General features: G+C 38.6%; 1 protein-coding gene across 3 annotated transcripts in view; it reads right to left on the bottom strand.

Annotated features, from left to right (window-relative positions):
* LOC126262191 (MPN domain-containing protein) overlaps positions 1-19561 on the bottom strand; it is a 151327-nt gene that overhangs the window by 22991 nt on the left and 108775 nt on the right. For all 3 annotated transcript variants that reach the window (XM_049958605.1, XM_049958607.1, XM_049958606.1), the window contains exon 8: positions 5507-5667. In XM_049958605.1, coding sequence (XP_049814562.1) covers positions 5507-5667 — 161 coding nt within the window. The remainder of the gene's footprint in view (positions 1-5506; positions 5668-19561) is intronic.

Genomic DNA, 19561 nt, shown 5'->3' with positions numbered 1-19561 from the left:
TTATCATATGCACCTAAGTGTATTGAACATTTACTATTATTCAACAACTGCAAGGGCAAATTCATTTGTGATATTTGGAAGGTACATTAGCATATCTCTTCTTACTCTGCAAATATTTATTGTGTGGTTCGCTCTTTCTTGGCTACAGGTAGTCTCATGTAGGCGTACAACAGGAGCAGCTAGGATAGCTTCCTCTGATTTTGCTGGGAATGTTGTTCTAAATGTTGAAAGCCAATAGTTTTTATTGCAATGTGTAAAATAGTTTCAGTGGATGGGGTGTTCAAGTTAAGTGCAGATTTATGTCCTCTATTGAGCAACAGTTGAACCACAGGGAACTGCAGAGGTCATCAGTGTATCTCAAGACGCATTGTGGGCTACTTACAGAGCATGAGAACGAAGTCTTTCGTGATGGCGCTGATATGTAAAACTACGCGGTTTTCTTGCCGTGTCAATTCCGGATAAAATCTCAAGCTTTCAATGATAGCCTCCATGTCAGGAGCAACTGACTGACTTCACTGTTGCTGTGGTGGCCTTATGTAGCCTGTGGACAACCTTCTGATTGGTCGGCTTGTGACTGGTCGGTGATTACGTACTGCTGCCACAGGCCATGTCCATGTCTGCGATGGTGGTGCCACTGCTTCCATTGGAACGTAAACACTGCAAGGAATGTCTCTGCTGCTTCTCTGCATCGAGTGCTTGTTTACATGCACCGCTAAGATAATATCCATCACAGTTAAAGTTCTTTTCGTTCATTCTTATTTCTACTGTGTCCTTAATAACAGAATCCCAGAATGTGGAGGCATGGGACAAAATTTTTATTCCATCAAACAGAATTTTATGTTTATTAGTGAGGCTGTGCTCCGCAACTGCCAATTTCTCTAGTTCCTCATTTTTAATATGCCGTCAGTGTTCTGCACAGCAGTTGGAAATGGTATGAATGGTCTGACCTATATAACTGCTTCCACACTCACAGCAGATATTATAAATTCCCGTGAGTGTGGAAGCAATTATATAGCTCAGACCATTTGTACAGTTTCCCGATTGCTGTGCAGAAAACCAAACACATATTAAACAAAGAGAACGAGAGAAATCAACAATTGCAGAGCACAGCCTGACTAAAAAACAAATTCTGTTTGACGAAACAAAAATTTTGTCTCATGCCTGCACATACTGGGGTTTTGTTATTAAGGGGGCTGTTGAAATACGAATGGGTGAGAAGAACTTTAACTATGACAATGAATACTATCTGAGCAGTGCATGGAAACGAGTGCTTGATGCAGAGAAGCAGCAGAGACATTCATTGCAGTGTTTACATTCCCAAGGAAGTGGTGGCGCTACCAGCGCAGACAAGGACACCGTCTGCAACAGCAATAAGTAGTCACCAACCAATCACAAGCCAACCAATCAGAAGCTGTCCACAGGCTATATAAGGCCACCATAGCAGCTGTGAAAACAGTCAGTTGCTCCTCACGATGACGATGGAGGCAACTGTCGAAAGCTAGAGATTTTATCCCGAATTGATGTGGCAAGAAAACTGAGAATGTATTACATATCAGGGTCTCACAAAATCTATCATTCTCATTACTTTCCTCTACGTGGAGGACATCGCACGCCAGGTTCGTCAACTGGAGAAGCTGTGTGTCAAATATGCACAGTTGTGGAGAATTTGGCATTTCTGCAACATGTCGTAACAAGGAGATTGTTCCTAAGTTTGCTGTGTTTAAACACCATATCAAGTTGGTTGGAATGAAGAATATATTACAAAAGACCAGCCGGATGATTGTCCAAGAAACGTTACGACACATAAAGTACAAACTGGATTTTAATGCACACAGTTTATATAGTTGCCACCTTTTGTTATCTACAGTTCTCTTACCTTCTGACTAGGAATGAATCGATATAATGACGACTGCTCATCAAAGAGCTCATCTTAGCAATACATCGGCTAAACAAGTAATGAAATTTGGGCATCTTGCAGTTATGCAAAGACCGGAGTCATCGTATGAAATAGCACGCACTGTTGTTAACTTGTCAGGCAAGAGCCTGGACAAAGGAGCCATCTCGGACCTTAATAAAGGTTCAAATTTTGCTCCTACACCACATATTATGCCCATCGCGGATCATATCAGTGGAATAGAATAGGCAGTGTGACATCTTGCACAGGACACCAACAAAGTGAAACTTATTATCAGTCACTTTTTGGCCTCAGCTAAGACTCCCAAATCTAATAGGAGAGAGAGGGCTCCATTTACTTCGGGGAGATAAGATCTTGCCATATTATCAGCTGACAAAGGAAATGCCACCATCTTGCTTAATACTACCGAATATCATAGCAAAATTACATCACCATTGGAAGAAAGTACGTACAAATGTCTTAAACAGAATACAACTTTGATGTACAGCAGAAAAACTATGGAGTCACTGAAGAATTCTGGTATACCAGATAATGTTACGGAAACTCTCAAAGTCTGAGCTCGTAGACCTCCGAGGTTGTATGAACTACGGAAGATCCACCAGGATAATGTTCCCTTGAGACTTATTGTCAGTGCAATTGGTTCTCCTACCTACAAGCTGGCCAAATACCTAACAAAGTTGATGACTCCTATAGTTGGCCGTTGTGAACAGTACATCAAGAACTCCCAGAAGTTCATTAAGAAAATCAAACAGATTAGAGTTGGTCCAAATGACATTTTAGTCAGCCTGGATGTGCTAACGCTGTCCACAAAAGTTCCTGTGGAGGACACTCTGAAAATGCTGGTGGATCTTTCTTCTCCTGAAACTATAAAGCTGTTCCAGCATGTGATGACAACCACCTACTTCCTGTATGGTAGTAAATTTTATGAAATGATGGATGGTATAGCAAGGGTCTCTCCGTTGTCTACATCATTTTTTTATGGAGAATTTTGAGGAATGTGCATTAAATTCGGCTCCCCTCCGTCCATCCTTATTTTATCGTTATGGTGTCGATAAATTTATGATCTGGCCACATGGCTCAGAAGCTCTTAAACAATTCATGGAACACATAAACAACATACATCCGAACATCCAGTTCACTGTCGAGATGGAGAAGGAAGGACAGTCGAAATTCTTAGACATTTTAGTACAATGAGAGACGAACAGGCATCTGGTCACTCTGTGTACTGCAAGCCGACGTATACCAATTTTCAATGCGATAGGATCCGCAGCTGTGATAATTTTTTTAAATGGTTTCCTGAAGCCTTCAGCTGCCATTTTCTTTATTTCCTGTATGATTGTACAATTTCAGCCTTAGGTCATTTTCAAGTATCTAAAACGGAAGTTACATATATTGGATACATTAGTGACTCTTGTGATTTTGATGTAGGAACAAGTCATATCTGCAGATATACTACGCAGATTATAACTTACTTTATGGATGATTTTTGATTAGTTCGAAGTGTTCACATTATTGTAGGAGCACAGTAGTTCCGAGCATTTGTTGCAAGGCTCTTATATATAATGTACTTAACCTAGGAAGACTGGATTTATTTTACAGAGTTTTGCTACTTAACCTGCATATGCTTTTGTTCTCAGTTATATTTATTGACCATCATTGGTGTAAATATGACTGTATGTAATTTCTTTAAAATAACTTGTAAATATTTGTTCTGTTATTGTAGGAGCATGTCATTTTTGAATAGTTGGCACAAAGATCTTATATATCACATTTATGACAGTATTCCAATGATATAGTACTGACAACCACAAGAGTCTAGCAAAAACTGCTTCACGGTTGCGTGATGTTTCGTCTTACAGTCATATTTATTAATGAGTGTAGTGATAAGTTTACATTCTATGCTTCGGTAACACTTCGCCCTAGAACTGGTAGAAAGTTATCTAGGAAATTCCCATTTCGCAGGTCTTTTTGCTCATTTAAAACTCTGCCTGACTGATCTTTTAGATGTATGCACTCATCTGTAAAGTTACAGATATAGGTTATAAACATTTCTGGCAGTTTGTGTTTATAAAATGTAGTAATAATTTAAACTTCTGCTTTCTGGTTTTGTGGATGTTGTTCTACATGTCGTGATTTTGTTCTATTGTTAGCACTGTTGTTCTTCTTCTTATAACTGCCATCTGAAATTTTCTTTTCAGACTTCACAGCACTGAGCTGAACTCTTGTTTCGATGTTATGTTTCGGTTGGTGTTGTCGACTGTTGGATGTTATTGCCAATGATTGAATCTTATTGCCAACTACTGAATATGTTTCTGTGGTGTGTGTGTGTGTGTGTGTGTGTGTGTGTGTGTGTGTGTGGTATTTGTTTTGGTATGATCACATGATGGTATATATACCATGTTTTTTTTCTTTTTTAATTGTGTGTGTGTGTGTGTGTGTGTGTGTGTGTGTGTGGTACATCAATACAGACTCACAACTTAAGTTAAAAAAAGAAATGACAACACACAACCACACACACACACACACACACACACACACACACACACACACACAGATTACAGATATCACAAAAACAAATTCAATAGTTGGCAATAATAACATTCAATCACTGGCAATAACAATCAACAGTTGGCAATGGCAATGAAAACATAACATCAAAACAGGTGTTCAGCTCCTAGTGAAGTCACAAAACAAAATTTCAATTTGCAATTATAAGAAAAGGAAGAACACAATATGTAGAACAACATCAACAAAACCAGTAAGTAGAAATTTAAATTATTACTACATCACAGTAAAGCAAGATCCAAGAAGTGTTTATAACCTATATATACAACACACTAAATGTAAACTGCAGAGGCCTTGCAAAGAATAAAAGCGAAACACGTATGGCACAAAAACTAAGATGCATTCAGTTGAAATTAGAAGGCCCAAAAGTAAAATTTGTCAACACACAGTAACAATGAAAGAGCTTGAAGAATAAAATGTTTGTGTGCAATTTTGCTAAAAACTTGGCAAAAGGTGATGCTAGTTGGCTGACACCCTCTTTTTTAGTTGCAAAGCCATTGTCCATAAGGAGTTCGTACCATCTGGTCTGATGGTAAACAAAGACTTCTACCAGAGATTGTTAGTACATATGAGTGATTCTGTGCACAAGAAGGTGCATGAATTGTGGAAAAACCAGACTTGGATGTTGACTCATGACAATGTGCAAGCTTATGCGTCACTGCTTGTCCACAGCTATCTAGTAAAACACGCACCTGTTGTGCTCCATACACCATATTCTCCTGACCTAGCCCAGGCAGACTTTCTACTGTTTCCCAAACTTAAAACCACATTTGAAAAACATTGTTTTCAAACCATAGAGGAGATTCCGGACAATGCAACAAGAGACCTGTGCACTACCCAGAAAATGTGTTCCAGGAGGCTTTTCAAACGTAGAAAAAATGATGGGAATGATGTATTACCAGTAGAGGGGGCAATTTTGAGGGGGACAATGCTTAAAATGTTGTACAACAAGCAAAAATTGTGTTTCTTTTATAACACACTGTATATACATCAAAGAGGCCAGTTTTTACTGTTATCAACTATTACCATTTCATTAAGTGCATCTTGAGAGAGAAACTGGTCCTGCACAACACTGTAACTCATAAGCATTGGCTTCCCATAATCATGAGGTTTGCTCTCTGGAGGAGGCATCACCCAATAGCTCACAATAGCAGACTCTAGAGACTGGTTGTCTTTATTGTATGGAGCTGAAAAGAAAAAAAACAAACATACACTGGGAATTCATAAAATTGTCACTCACAAATTAAAATTCCTATGTTTATATGAAAAGCCTACAAAGCTAAAAACAATTGTTTCTTGATAACAAATAACTGAGTATGAAATTTTCACACAGCAGCGGAGTGTGCGCTGTTATGAAACTTCCAGGCAGATTAAAACTGTGTGCCGGACAGAGACTTGAACTCGGGACCTTTGCCTTTCACGGGCAAGTGTTCTACCAACTGAGCTACCCAAGCACGACTCACGACCCATCCTCACAGCTCTAATTCCGCCAGTACCTCGTCTCCTACCATCCAAACTTCACAGGAGCTCTCCTGCGAACCTCTCCAAAGGTCCCGAGTTTGAGTCTCGGTCCGGCACACAGTTTTAATCTGCCAGGAAGGTTCAAATAAGTCAGTAGCTCATGGAATATGAAATCTTACCAGCATTCTGTTACTTGAATTGTGGATGCAAGAAGTACAACATGTGCTTGCAAAAATGGATATCCCTAGAATAAAAATTTTTCACAATTCTATTTTTCAGCAGAATAAGGCAAACACATAAAACTGCATAAAATTTGGAAGGTGTTTGCATGCTCAGAGTGCCTATGATGATGCTTTGGCAAGTTGTCTGAACAATACACATAATACCATTTCTTCCTATTTTAGCATATAATTTCTTATGTATTACTTTTTTCTGTATTCTTATGGTCATCCACATTCTGATAATGGGGTCACAAATGAATTGAAACTAGGTTTTAGTCAAGGTAGTAGTGGTTCCCCAAACCTTTATCAAGAGATCTGTGTTTTACGAGAAATTTGGGAGGATAGTCATCCTAAAAACTCATCACATCATCTTGTAATTCCAAACCAAATTGTTTAAGTGCAAACACTGTGTCACTTGTGAAGTCAGACAGTATTTAATTGTAAGAAGTGACAATCAAACTGTAATAACATTTGAATAACAAAATTATTATTTGTCTTTCTAACTGTTTATCAGATATAGGTAACTGAGTATACTTTCAACTGTCACTTCTCCATTTTTCTTTTATTTTAGAAAATTCTAACATCCCAACAACGGAAAGTCCAAGATGGACTAACACACTAGTCTATCCCGTGACAGTCTCTTTATCTCTGCATAACTACTGCAACCAACACCCATTTGAACCTCCTTATTGTGTTCATCTGCTTAGTCTCCCACTAATATCCCCTCTACCACAGCCCACCACTTCAACCTACCTCTTCTTTTAGTTAATCTGTGCCATAAATTTCTTTTCTCCCCTATTCAATTCAGTATGTCCTCATTAGTAATTTGTTCTGCCCATCTAACCTACAGCGGCATTCTGCTGTTGAACCGCATTTTAGAAACTTGTATTCTCTTCTTGCCTAAAGTGCTGATCATCCATGTTTCACTCCCATACAAGACTACACATGAGAGAGACACCTTCAGAAAAGACTTCCTCACACTTAAATTTATGCTAGAATTTTAATAAATTCCTCTTTTCCAGACATATTTTTGTTGCTCTAGCCAATCTGCATTTTACATACTCTCCATGTTGGCCACATCAGTTATTTTGCTGCACAGACAGCCCAATTTCTTCACAACTTTTATCTTAAGTAAAAATGAAAGATTTTTTTGTAGAGCCATGCAAGAAGTTTTTTTTCATAATATTAATTTAAAAATTTGCTTTCAAAATGTTATGTCTCCCACATGTTGCTCCAGGCCTTTTGGCCTTACACTGCTTGAAGCAAATTTCATGGGAAATATATTCACTTATTTTTTCAAGCAGATCCTCTTTGGGGCTCATGAGATAAAATGGTTCCAATTCCACATCTTTTCACTGCAGGAAACTCAGAGACGGTCACCTGCAACTGTGTTTCGAACCACTGTGTAAGTAGTTAAGGATCCTATGCACCACACTATCAGTAAAGTAGTTACATGCACGCTAATTTCTTCCAGTGTGTTCAAAACTACAAACAATTATGTGCATCACACTCAAGGTTTTCTGTAAATGCATAGATCAGAATTAAAAAAGAATAGAGCCATATGTATATTACACAGTACCACAAATATTATCAGAAGGACAGAAGGATGAGGGACACGACGTGCCTCGTATGCAAGCCCAATATTGGTAGCAGACTCTTAACAGCAACATCAATTATCTCACTGTCAGTGTAGCAAGTGGGCTAATGTTTGTGGTTCAGGCAGCACTATTGGCAGCAGCCAATATATCAGCAAGCTACTGCAACATCTTCTGCTGAGTGTACAGTTTAAATAACTAAAATTAACCCTGGATACAACACTGTGGAAAAAGATGGATTGCTACTTACCATAAAGATAACAGTCCAAGTTGCAGACAGGCACAATTAAAAGACACTTACACATAAGATTTCGGCCTCAGCCTACACTAGAAAAAGAAAAACACACTCCATTCATTCACACAAGCAAACACACCTCATCCACACATTACCACAAACTTTGACAGCTCTGGCCCGAGCTGCTGGAGTTGGCGTCCATGTGTGCATGAGGTGTGCTTGCTTGGGTGAATGAATGGAGTGTGTTTTTCTTTTTCTAGTGGAGGCTGAGGCCGAAATCTTATGTGTAAGTGTCTTTTAATTGTGCCTGTCTGCAAATTGGACTGTTATCTTTATGGTAAGTTGCAATATCTTTTGCTGCATTGTTGATGCTCCTATCTGGAGTTTCTATTGTTTAAAATTAAAACTAGTAGGGCTTAAGAGCATATTCCCTCTCTCATGTTAACTGACTTGTTACTACAATTTACAGATGCTTTTTATCATTCCCAACCACACTGATCTAGTTTACTCTGGTCTAAAACTCATATTATCCATTAAGCATATACTTTTCTAAAGTACAGGTAGCCTATTTTTGGCAGACTACTTGTGCGACTGATACTGTTCTTAATTGATTTTACCTTGTATATTTTATCCTCTTGTTTTTAGTGGTTTCTCTTTCATCTATTTGCTGTGTTTTAAGTACATTTTTCACATTTTTAAATGGCATTGCCCTCAATTTTTCTTTCCAGCGTCATTCGATGGTAACAAACATAACATTTGTACAATTGTCACTGAAGTATTAACATGAAAATAAAAAACAGATAGACCAGAATACGAACAATATACAGTAAACTTTTGATGATGTGACTGTGTCAATTCATTTTTCATGGAATGGCCCTCCAGTAAGTTCATTTAATAATATGTAAAACAACTTTAATGTAATTTTTATGTTTTAATTTTATAAATTCTCTGTCACACTTCAGAAGACATACTTTGAAATGGAATTATTATACAATACCATTAAGAAAATACAACAGTTAAATTTATGGGACTGCATAGCAACTAATTAGAATGTTAGCTGATGCAATCTTCAATTCAGTAGGATTTGTTACAGGAAAACTGAAAAAGTATGCTAGTGTTATATATAACAATTGAAGACTTATCAAGGATTTCGTAAATAATTTGGTTCAAATGTTTCTCCTCTTCACTGACTGACAATGAAAAATGTTTCAGTGAATTTTTCACTGCTACTACCATCTACTGATCAATGGAAACCACGAAGTCTCTAGATACCTCCAGACATTTGTAGGAGTTATAAATATATATTGAACGACATGGAAAATCATTTTAACTGGCACGACATATACTGTGTTCATCGCACATTCTCATTCTCTGAAATCGCTGTAATATTATGTCAGCTGCATGTTAAGTTTAAAATCTTTAAAATCCCAAGCACTGAATATGGAAGTGTGGAAGAGGAATGGGGAGGGGAAGTTCAAAGATGCCTTTTTAAGCCTTTTGTGACAGAATGTCTGGAAGGGCAAAGAATAAGGAGACACCTTGGTGGAATGAGCAGGTGAAGGGGGCTGTAAAAGAAAGGAAGACAGCATGGCAAGAATGGATCAAAGACAAAAAAGGAAGAAAGCAAAAGGAAATTCCAGGAATGCAGAAAGAAATGTAAGAAAGTAGTAGCTGAAGTTGTAAAGCTGTAGGAATTTACAGGAGAGCTGGGAATGAATATTAACCCAGATAACCCTGACATCCTTCTGAAAGGACGACGTCACTCACTGTTGAAATTATTTATTTTTGCGAACAACGCATTGTTGCAAGGGACTGTGACGCATTGTTATATGAAGTAGGCAGAGTCAGTTGCACGCTGAGACAATCAGTTTGACGCTGTCATTCACAGTGAGTGAGAAACTGTGTCTTGAAAATAGGGCCGATTTTACCATGGAAGAACTGAGTGAGCTTGTCATTGATGGGTATGTATATTTTCTTTCATATTGTGTCAATAATTCTGAAACTTGTCATATAATATCTTAAAGAATCAACCTATATTACTTATGGGTTCATATTATGATTGAAAGTTTTCGTCAGTTGTAATTCCTTCCAGAAGGACGTGAGGGTAATATGTTGTCATTTTGTATTCACAGAAAACGATGTACACTGATGGAACTTTTGGACATGTTAGAATCAAAAGATGAGGAAATACCTAATACTGGTGTGAATGTAACATTACACCCTCCTCTAAATTCAACTGATGATGTAACAGATGAAGAGTCAGGTGCTGAAGAAAATCCAAGTGTAGATAAATTACCAGCAAGTCAGCTCAATGCTACTGCACTTTGTGATTTGGCCATTTCTACCAATGGTAATGCTGTGAATCCAACAAGGAAACAATCCTTTACCTCTGATGTTGTTCCAGGACCCTCCAGCAGTACAAAAACAGCAACAATAACAACAACAACCACAAACAAACCAGCAAGGCTATCAAAGAATAAAGTTCTAAACCTCAAGAAATATAACTGGAAAAGCGGTGAAATAGTTAATCCAACACCTGTATGGCCTCTAATGTTCACAGTTGCAATGAAGAAAGGGCGAACACCGCTTGAATATTTCCAACAGTTTTTTGACAATGAAGTGCTTCAAATGATGGTCACTTACACAAATCAGTACGCAGCCAAGAGAAATAGACTAGGTGATTGTTCAGAAGATGAGATGTTGGTGTTTATTGCAATACCTCTGCTAAGTGGATATGTAACAGTGTCACGCAGAAAGATGTACTGGCAATCAGATAAAGACAGTCACAACGAACTTGTAATAAATGCCATGTCCAGAGATCAATTTGACTTTATCTTTTCCATTTTGCATGCATGCAACAATGACAATTTAGATAAATCAGACCGCTTTGGGAAAATCCACCCATTACTGTGTATGCTGAATGATAGATTCAAACAATTTGCGCCTCATGTGGGGCATCATTCTGTCGATGAATCGATGGGCCCATACTTCGGAAGTCACGGGTGCAAACAATTCATAAAAGGGAAACCAATCCGATGTGGATTCAAATTTTGGTGTGGATGCACAAGTGGTGGATATATTATTTGGCTCGAACCCTACCAAGGAGCTGTCACGTGTAGTAAGGACTATGAAATGAAAGGTATGGGGTATGGTGTGGTAATGACTTATGTTGACCAGTTACTTCCACATGTTCCATATCGAATATACTTTGATCACCTCTTTACCAGCGTTGAACTACTACATGACCTAAAAGAGATGGGCGTGGAAGCAACAGGAACAATAAGAGAAAACAGAGTTAAGATTTGTACTTTATCATCTGTAGATAAAATGATAAAAGAAAATAGAGGATCATACGAAGTTTGTTCTGACTCAGCATCCGGGATTTCCATTGTACATGGGAATGACAACAATATTCTTACTGTAGCCACCAACTTTGACAGAGTGCAACCACTACACTCTGTAGCAAGATTTTCCAGGGAACAAAAGAAAAGGATTAGTGTGCCTCAACCTAACTTATTACACTCCTACAATACTCATATGGGAGGCATAGATCGAGCTGACCAAAATGTATCCCTATATAGATGCTCTATAAGAGGGAAAAAGTGGTATTTCCCGATCATTGCACATTTTATAGACATTGCAGAGCAAAATGCCTGGGATCTTTACAAGCACAGCAAAGAACCCATAGATCATCTGACATTTCGTCGTCGAATTGTCACTGCAATTCTTGAAAGTAACAAAAGAGTCACTACCAGCAGAGGACGTCCTAGTAAGAGGGCAAAACTAGATTCTAGATTTGATGGGAGAGAACATTATGTTGCTGAATTACCAATGGACGAGATAACAAAAAAGAAGCAGCTGAAATGTCAAAGTTGCCACAGAAAAACTACTACTATGTGCATAAAATGTGACTAACCACTTCATGTTTGTTGCTTTTTGTCTTATCATACTAGTGCATAAAATATGTGTATAGTTTATTTTCTTTGTTTTTTGTATTTATTAGCTGTTTTAGCCCATAATTCAAATTTATTTATGTTTATTTGAAAGTATAAAAACCAAAACAACTTAATTATGCAATGTCATACTTTGTCCTTCTGGAAGGACGCCCATTTTTGGAAATACTAAATAAAAATAAATACTCAAAATTGTTTTTACTTTCTTCCTTACAACCTTGTGAATGAATGTATATAAGATATAAATAAATTTTGAAAAACAAATAATTCAGGACTATCTGGATTAATGGAGGTAAAAAGAATACTGTTTGGGATTACAAAAAGTAAGAGCAATAAAAGTACTTCCACAAAACTGGTGAAATGGGAAAGTGGAGTGCAAATAATGCAACCAGAGAAGATAAACTACTGAACATGAAAAATAGTAATGAAAAGACAGTACACGCATGGGGGATGGAGCTGGACCTGGAAGAAGAGAAAGATCTTACAATGTCAGATGTGGAATCAACACCAGAAGAATGAAAACAGGAAAGGTAGCTGGAATAAAAGAAATAAAAGTGGAGATGATACAGGCAGCTGGACCTACTGGATTACAATGATTATATAGATTGCTAAGGTGCATATGGACACAAAATATGTGCCTGAAGAATGAGCAAAGGGAATAACTCCCATCTTCAAGAACAAGGCAGAAAAGTATGTGATAATTATTGACGTATCACAATCATGTCACAAGTAGCAAAAATAATGGAGAAGATACTGGAAAGAAGATTGAAAGAAAATGTGTGAGGTCACTCAGTAGAGGAGCAGTATGGCTTTTGACATGGCAGATCAATAGTGGACTCAACTTTAATATGAAACAGTGGATGGAAAGGATTTAGATTATGGGAAAGATTTACTGATGACGTTACTTGACTACATGGTGTCACCATTAATATTTACACTGATGATGGCTGAAACTGCCAAAGAGACAAAAGAAGCTTACAGAGGAAGGGAGGCGAAGTTATTAATATTTGCTAATGGCACTGTGTGCTTCGAAACTAACAGTAAGGATGTACAAGAACACTGGCCATATTACTGAAAAAATGGGAAATATGGCATGAAATGAAGTATTGAGAAAAGTAAGACTCTGGTGGAACCTAGAGAAAATAAAGAAAAGACAAATTAATATTAAGGGACAGGAAACTGACACTGATGATCTTCAAATATGTAGGAAGTGAGACAATGCAGAACACAATGATGCAGATAGAAATGAGCAAAAGGGGGCAACCAGTATGTGAGGGGATTAGTCTGGAGAAGGGAGGTGCCAATGAAGTGTAAGTAAATGCTGTACAAGATTTACTTTTAAACCCACACCAACATATGCATTGGAGACCTGGACAGCAACAAGAAGAGAGTAGAGCAGAATCCAAGTTAATGCAATGAAATTTCCTAAGATCTATGTTATGGAGGATGAGGATGGACAGAGTGAAAAATAAAGATGTTAGCAAGGAGAATGGAATAGAAAAAGTTATATGATAGAAATGAGATGAGGAGGTAAAATGGTCTGGACATGTAAAGGTAATGGAAGATGGAAGAATAATAAAATGAATGTTGGAGGTCAAGTTTGAAGACAAGACAGAGACCCAGAACGAGATGGACTGACTTGATCAAGATCATTATAAGGAGGAACCTGGACAAGTACAAAACAGTTATAGAAAGCGAATGGCGGAAAGACAGGGCAAACTGAAGAAGTACCTAGCCCAATATTAGAAAAAGAAATGCAATGACAGCTTCCGTGATTAAGTGTTGTTTGGCATGTGGAAGAGACCCTTGAATGTGCCAAGTAACTCAATGTTATTAGTATGTTTTAATATGGAAAATGATATGATTTGTGGATAGTATTCGATTTAGTCCAAAGCATTAAAATAATATAATGTGACTGTGAATTATAAAAACAATCTGTGGAATACAATAACCAGCTTGTAAATATACAATAAGTACAGTGGAATCTCATTGTTATGTCCATCATTATCACATTTTCCCATACAGGACACCCATTTTTAAAAGTCCAAGTCTCAATTACACTAAGCACATGTTAAACTGACTTGATTGTGCATTCCCCTTCCCAGCTTAGTGCATTCAGATTTGGTGGTATCAGTACTTAGTTAAAAGAGTCTTTAAAAAATTTTGTGGTAAAATCTTCTAAAAAATTATATAGTCTGCTTGTAGCTGCTAATTCCTATTCATTGTGGGATCAATGTACAACCGGTTTCGCGATAATGAATTGCTTCTTCAGGTTAATCTACAACAACATACATAAGAATTAGAGACCATTAAGTGTAGAAACTACTAACAGTTTCTACTATAAAGGAGATAGAAAAGTACTAACTTGGTTGCGCTACATTAAGTCATTAAAACAATATCAGTACTGTCTGGCCATTGAAACTTTTACCACCAGCAGTTGTGAAAATGATCGAAGTAGGACGTTCACGGCAACGTCATGAGGAAGGAAATGTGAAGGGAGATAGTGCTATTAAATGACAGCAACTTTGCAAGTCATACAGATCACTTGGTATGGTAGAAATGATATGCAGAAGTAGTTCATGGAGATTGGTACTAGCTCCAGTGACTTCTGACTTGTGTAGTGGCCAAACAAACTGAATAGTGTGTAATTCAGTAACTGGTCCACTCAGTTCTCATTTAGTGTTTGACTGACTCTCAGTCCCCTTGTTTTTTATGATATACTGGTTTGCCATGAATAAAAAGACAGTGAGACAGTTAACAAAGAAGTGGAATATTATTCAGGTAGTGGACAAAAATTCACACATGAAGCATGTTGATATTGCACAAAAACTGAACATTTCTCCATCAACCTTAAATACAATAGTGAGCAAATGACATAATTGAAACAGCACATTTGGAAGCAGCAAATAGCAAATGAAAACGAGTGCGTGACAGTCAGTTTCCAGAATTGGAAAACATGCTACTAAAATGGATAAAATTAACTTGTTCTTCTAGCATTCCAACTGATGCCACAGTATTTATTATGCTATGAGACCAAGACACTGCTGTGTTTGGTTATATTTTTTATACACTTGGCTTATTTCGGCATGATTTCCACCTTCAGGTTATCTGTGGAAAGTACACAGTTAGGTACAATATTTCAGATTTTGAAGTACATAATTTAATGTATTAAAGGATTACACTTTGCTAAGTAGATCAAATGGCCTTGATATACACTATGTGATCAAAAGTATCCGGACACTTGGCTGGAAATGACTTACAAATTCCTGGCACCTTCCATCAGTAATGCTGGAATTCAATGTGGTGTTGGCCCACCCTTAGCCTTGATGACAGCTTCCACTCTCGCAGACATAAGTTCAATCAGATGTTGTAAGGTTCCTTGGGGAATGGAACCCATTCTTCATGGAGTGCTGCACTGAGGAGAGGTATCGATGTCAGAGAAGCCTGGCGTTCAAAAACATCCCAAAGGTGTTCTATACAATTCAGGTCAGGATTCTGCGCAGGCCAGTCCATTACAGGGATATTATTGTCATGTAACCACTCGGCCACAGGACATGCATTACGAACAGGTGCCTGATCGTGCTGAAAGATGCAATCGCCATCCCTAAACTGCTCTTCAACAATGGGAAGCAAGATGGTGCTTAAAACATCAATGTAGGCCTGTGCTGTGTTAGTGCCACACAAAACAACAAGGGGTGCAAGCCTCCTCCATGAAAATCACAAACACACCATAACACCAATGCCTCCGAATTTTACTGTTGGCACTACACATGTGAGCAGATGACGTTCACTGGTCATTCGCCATACCCACTCCTTGCCATTGGATCGCCACACTGTGTACCGTGATTCATCACTCCACACAACGTTTTTCCACTTTTCAATCGTCCAATGTTTACACTCCTTACACCAAGCGAGGCATCGTTTTGCATTTACTGGGGTGATGTGTGGCTTATGAGAAGACGCTCGACCATGAAATCTAAGTTTTATCACCTATCGTCTATGTGTCATAGTACTTGCAGTGGATCTTCACGCAGTTTGGAATTCCTATGTGATGGTCTGGACAGATGTCTACCTATTACAAATTATGACCCTCTTCAATTGTCAGTGGTCTCTGTCAGTCAACAGACGAGGTTGGCCTCTATGCTTTTGTGCTGTATGTGTCCCTTCACGTTTCCACTTCACAATCACATTGGAAACAGTAGACCTAGGGATGTTTAGGAGTGTGGAAATCTCACATACAGACATATGACACAAGTGACACCCAATCACCTGACCACGTTCGAAGTCCGTGAGTTCCGCGGATCATCCCATTCTGCTCTCTCATGATGTCTAATGACTACTGAGGTTGCTGATGTGAAGTACCTGGCAATAGGTGGCAGCACAATACACCTAACATGAAAAACATGGTTTTTGGGGTGTCCGGATACTTTTTATCACACAGTGTACATTATGACACAAATGTCTCAGCTGCAGTCACTACTGTGTAAGTTTGCTCCTTTGATGTTGGTGGAGCTCTTTTAAGCAGAGCTCTAGTAGGTGTTAAATTTTAGCTGGAGTTATTTCTGAAGCTGTTGAATTATGAAATTGACATCAAAGAAGCAAACTTTTACAGTAGTGATAGCAACTGAGACATCAATGTCATATGGATATCAAGACCATCTAATGTACGAAACAAAGCGTAGTTCTATGATACTTAAATTACTTACTTAAAAATCTGAAATATTATATCAAACTATGTACTTTCCACAGGTAACATGAAGATGGCAATCAAGCTGGAGCAGGTCTATTGTAATAAAAAGTGGTCTTATAGCAAAATATATAATGCTCTTCTAAGACAAATACAACACACTGGGCCAAATGAGTACAAAGTTGGTACAATGGTTTGTGCTAAAGCACCATATCTGGCACAAAAGGTGGGTCGCGCAGGTTTACAGCATCCAATGGTTGGATTGAAAGGTTCAAGAACAGATATAATTTAGTGTATACATGTGTTTGAGGTGAGACTGGAAGTGTGAATGCTAACACCATTCAGTCATGGAACAAATACTCTTCTATCAGTCGAAACGTACAGTCCCATTGAATTTTTAATGCAGATGAAACGGGCTTATTTTTTCATATTTTGCCCGACAGAACTTGCGAGTTCAGAGGAGAAAAAGGCCACAGGGGAAAATTTATTAAAGGCTAACTGTTCTTATCGGTCATAATAAAAATGGAACAGAAAAGTTGGTGCCACTAACAACTGGAAAGACGAAGAGTCAGCAATGCATCAAAAATGTGCAGACATTTCAATATCAATATACATCTAATCTAAATGCATGGGTAACAACAACTACACTACTGTCCATTAAAATTGCTACACCAAGAAGAAATGCAGATGATAAATGGGTATTCATTGGACAAATATATTATACTAGAACTGACATGTGATTACATTTTCACGCAATTTGGGTGCATTAGATCCTGAGAAATCAGTACCCAGAACATCCACCTCTGGCCGTAATAACGGCCTTGATACACCTGGGCATTGAATCACACAGAGCTTGGATGGAGTGTACAGGTACAACTGCCAATGCAGCTTCAACATGATACCACAGTTCATCAAGAGTAGTGACTGGCGTATTGTGACGAGCCAGTTGCTCGACCACCATTGACCATACGCTTTCAATGGTGAGACATCTGGAGAATGTGCTGGCCAGGGCAGCAGTCGAACATTTTCTGTATCCAGAAAGGCCCGTACAGGACCTGCAACATGCGGCCGTGCATTATCCTGCTGAAATGTAGGGTTTCGCAGGGATCGAATGAAGGGTAGAGCCATGGGTCGTAACACATCTGAAATGTAACATCCACTGTTCAAAGTGCCGTCAATGCGAACAAGAGGTGACCGAGACGTGTAATCAACGGTACCCCATACCATCACGCCATGTGATACGCCAGTATGGCGATGACGAATACACGCTTCCAATTCGCGTTCACCGCGATGTCACCAAACACGGATGCGACCATCATGATGCTGTAAACAGAACCTGGATTCATACGAAAAAATGACGTTTTGCCATTCGTGCACCCAAGTTCATCGTTGAGTACACAATAGCAGGCGCTCCTGTCTGTGATGCAGCTTCAAGGGTAACCGCACCCACGGTCTCCGAGCTGATAGTCCATGCTGCTGCAAACGTCGTCGAGCTGTTAGTGGAGATGGTTGTTGTCTTGCAAATGTCCCCATCTGTTGACTCAGGGATTGAGACATCGCTGCAGGACCCATTACAGCCATGCAGATAAGATGCCTGTCATCTCGAATGCTAGTGATACGAGGCTGTTGGGATCTAGCACGGCGTTCCGTATTACCCTCCTGAACCCACCGATTCCATATTCGGCTAATAGTCATTGGATATCGACCAACGCGAGCAGCAACGTCGCAATATGATAAACCACAATCACGATAGGCTACAATCCAAACTTTATCAAAGTCGGATACATGATGGTACGCATTTCTCCTCCTTACAAGAGTCATCACAACATTTCACCAGGCAACGCCAGTCAACTGCTGTTAGTGCGTGAGAAGTTGGTTGGAAACTTTTCTCATGTCAGCACGTTGTAGGTGTCGCCACCAGTGCCAACCTTGTGTGAATGCTCTGAAAAGCTACCGTATTTACTCGAATCTAAGCCGCACTTTTTTTCCGGTTTTTGTAATCTAAAAAACCGCCTGTGGCTTAGAATCGAGTGCAAAGCGGAAGTTCTGAAAAATGTTGGTAGGTGCCGCCACAACTAACTTCTGTCGTCGAATATATGTAGCGCTTCGCAGGCACAAAGATAAATACTGGCACCAAAACCTTTGCGTCAGTAAATAAATTTAAAAAAAAGGTGGAAGACGAGCTTTTTTTCTCCGCCCTGAGTTTCGACCACTGCATTTTCATACATTAACCAACGAAGTAAATACAAATTCCGTATTGTTCATCTTCGAATGTAGCAGCATTTCAATGCACTACGAAAATCCGACTGGCAAGACTGGGATGTTTGTCAAAATGGCCAACTCTGCGTTCTGAATTTTTTCCTACCTGTGAGAAGAGATGGTTACTAACAGGAACTTTTATAAATTGTGAATCACATGCAGTATTATCTTCAGCATAATAATAATAAAGAATATAAAGATTTTGCCATGTATTTTTTCGTGTTTGCTGCTATCTCATTTAAATCCTATCTGCCTAATAAACTACGAAACTAGAGTGAGACAACAGCAAACGCGGAAGAATATACATATCATGTCATGTTTATATTCGTATTATTCTTATGCCGAATAGTGATACAGTCAGAAATGAAGCACGGCAATTGATTGGATTTTTAAATCTAAGATGACTCTAATTTCTGTGCAGAATGTAATGTACTAAAGATGCGTCTGCAAAGATTTTCAAACGGAGAAAAATTTTCGCTAAACTATCGTTCAGAACATCTTCTATCGTACGCAGTCTATTATTTGGTTCTTGTTGATCATTATTAAAGAAAGCGGCAGTGTAAGTAACAACAAATAGCAGTCTCTTGCCATTGTTTCGCTAATGAGACGATTCCTCTCTTTTTTAAAAAAAAATTGTAAGCAGCGGTAGCGCGCACAAAAGCAAGCCATG

Source organism: Schistocerca nitens, chromosome 6 (genome assembly GCF_023898315.1).
Source record: "Schistocerca nitens isolate TAMUIC-IGC-003100 chromosome 6, iqSchNite1.1, whole genome shotgun sequence".
Classification (NCBI taxonomy): domain Eukaryota; kingdom Metazoa; phylum Arthropoda; class Insecta; order Orthoptera; family Acrididae; genus Schistocerca; species Schistocerca nitens.
The sequence above is the reverse complement of the archived record's forward strand: the minus strand, read 5'-3'. Positions and strand labels throughout refer to the sequence as shown.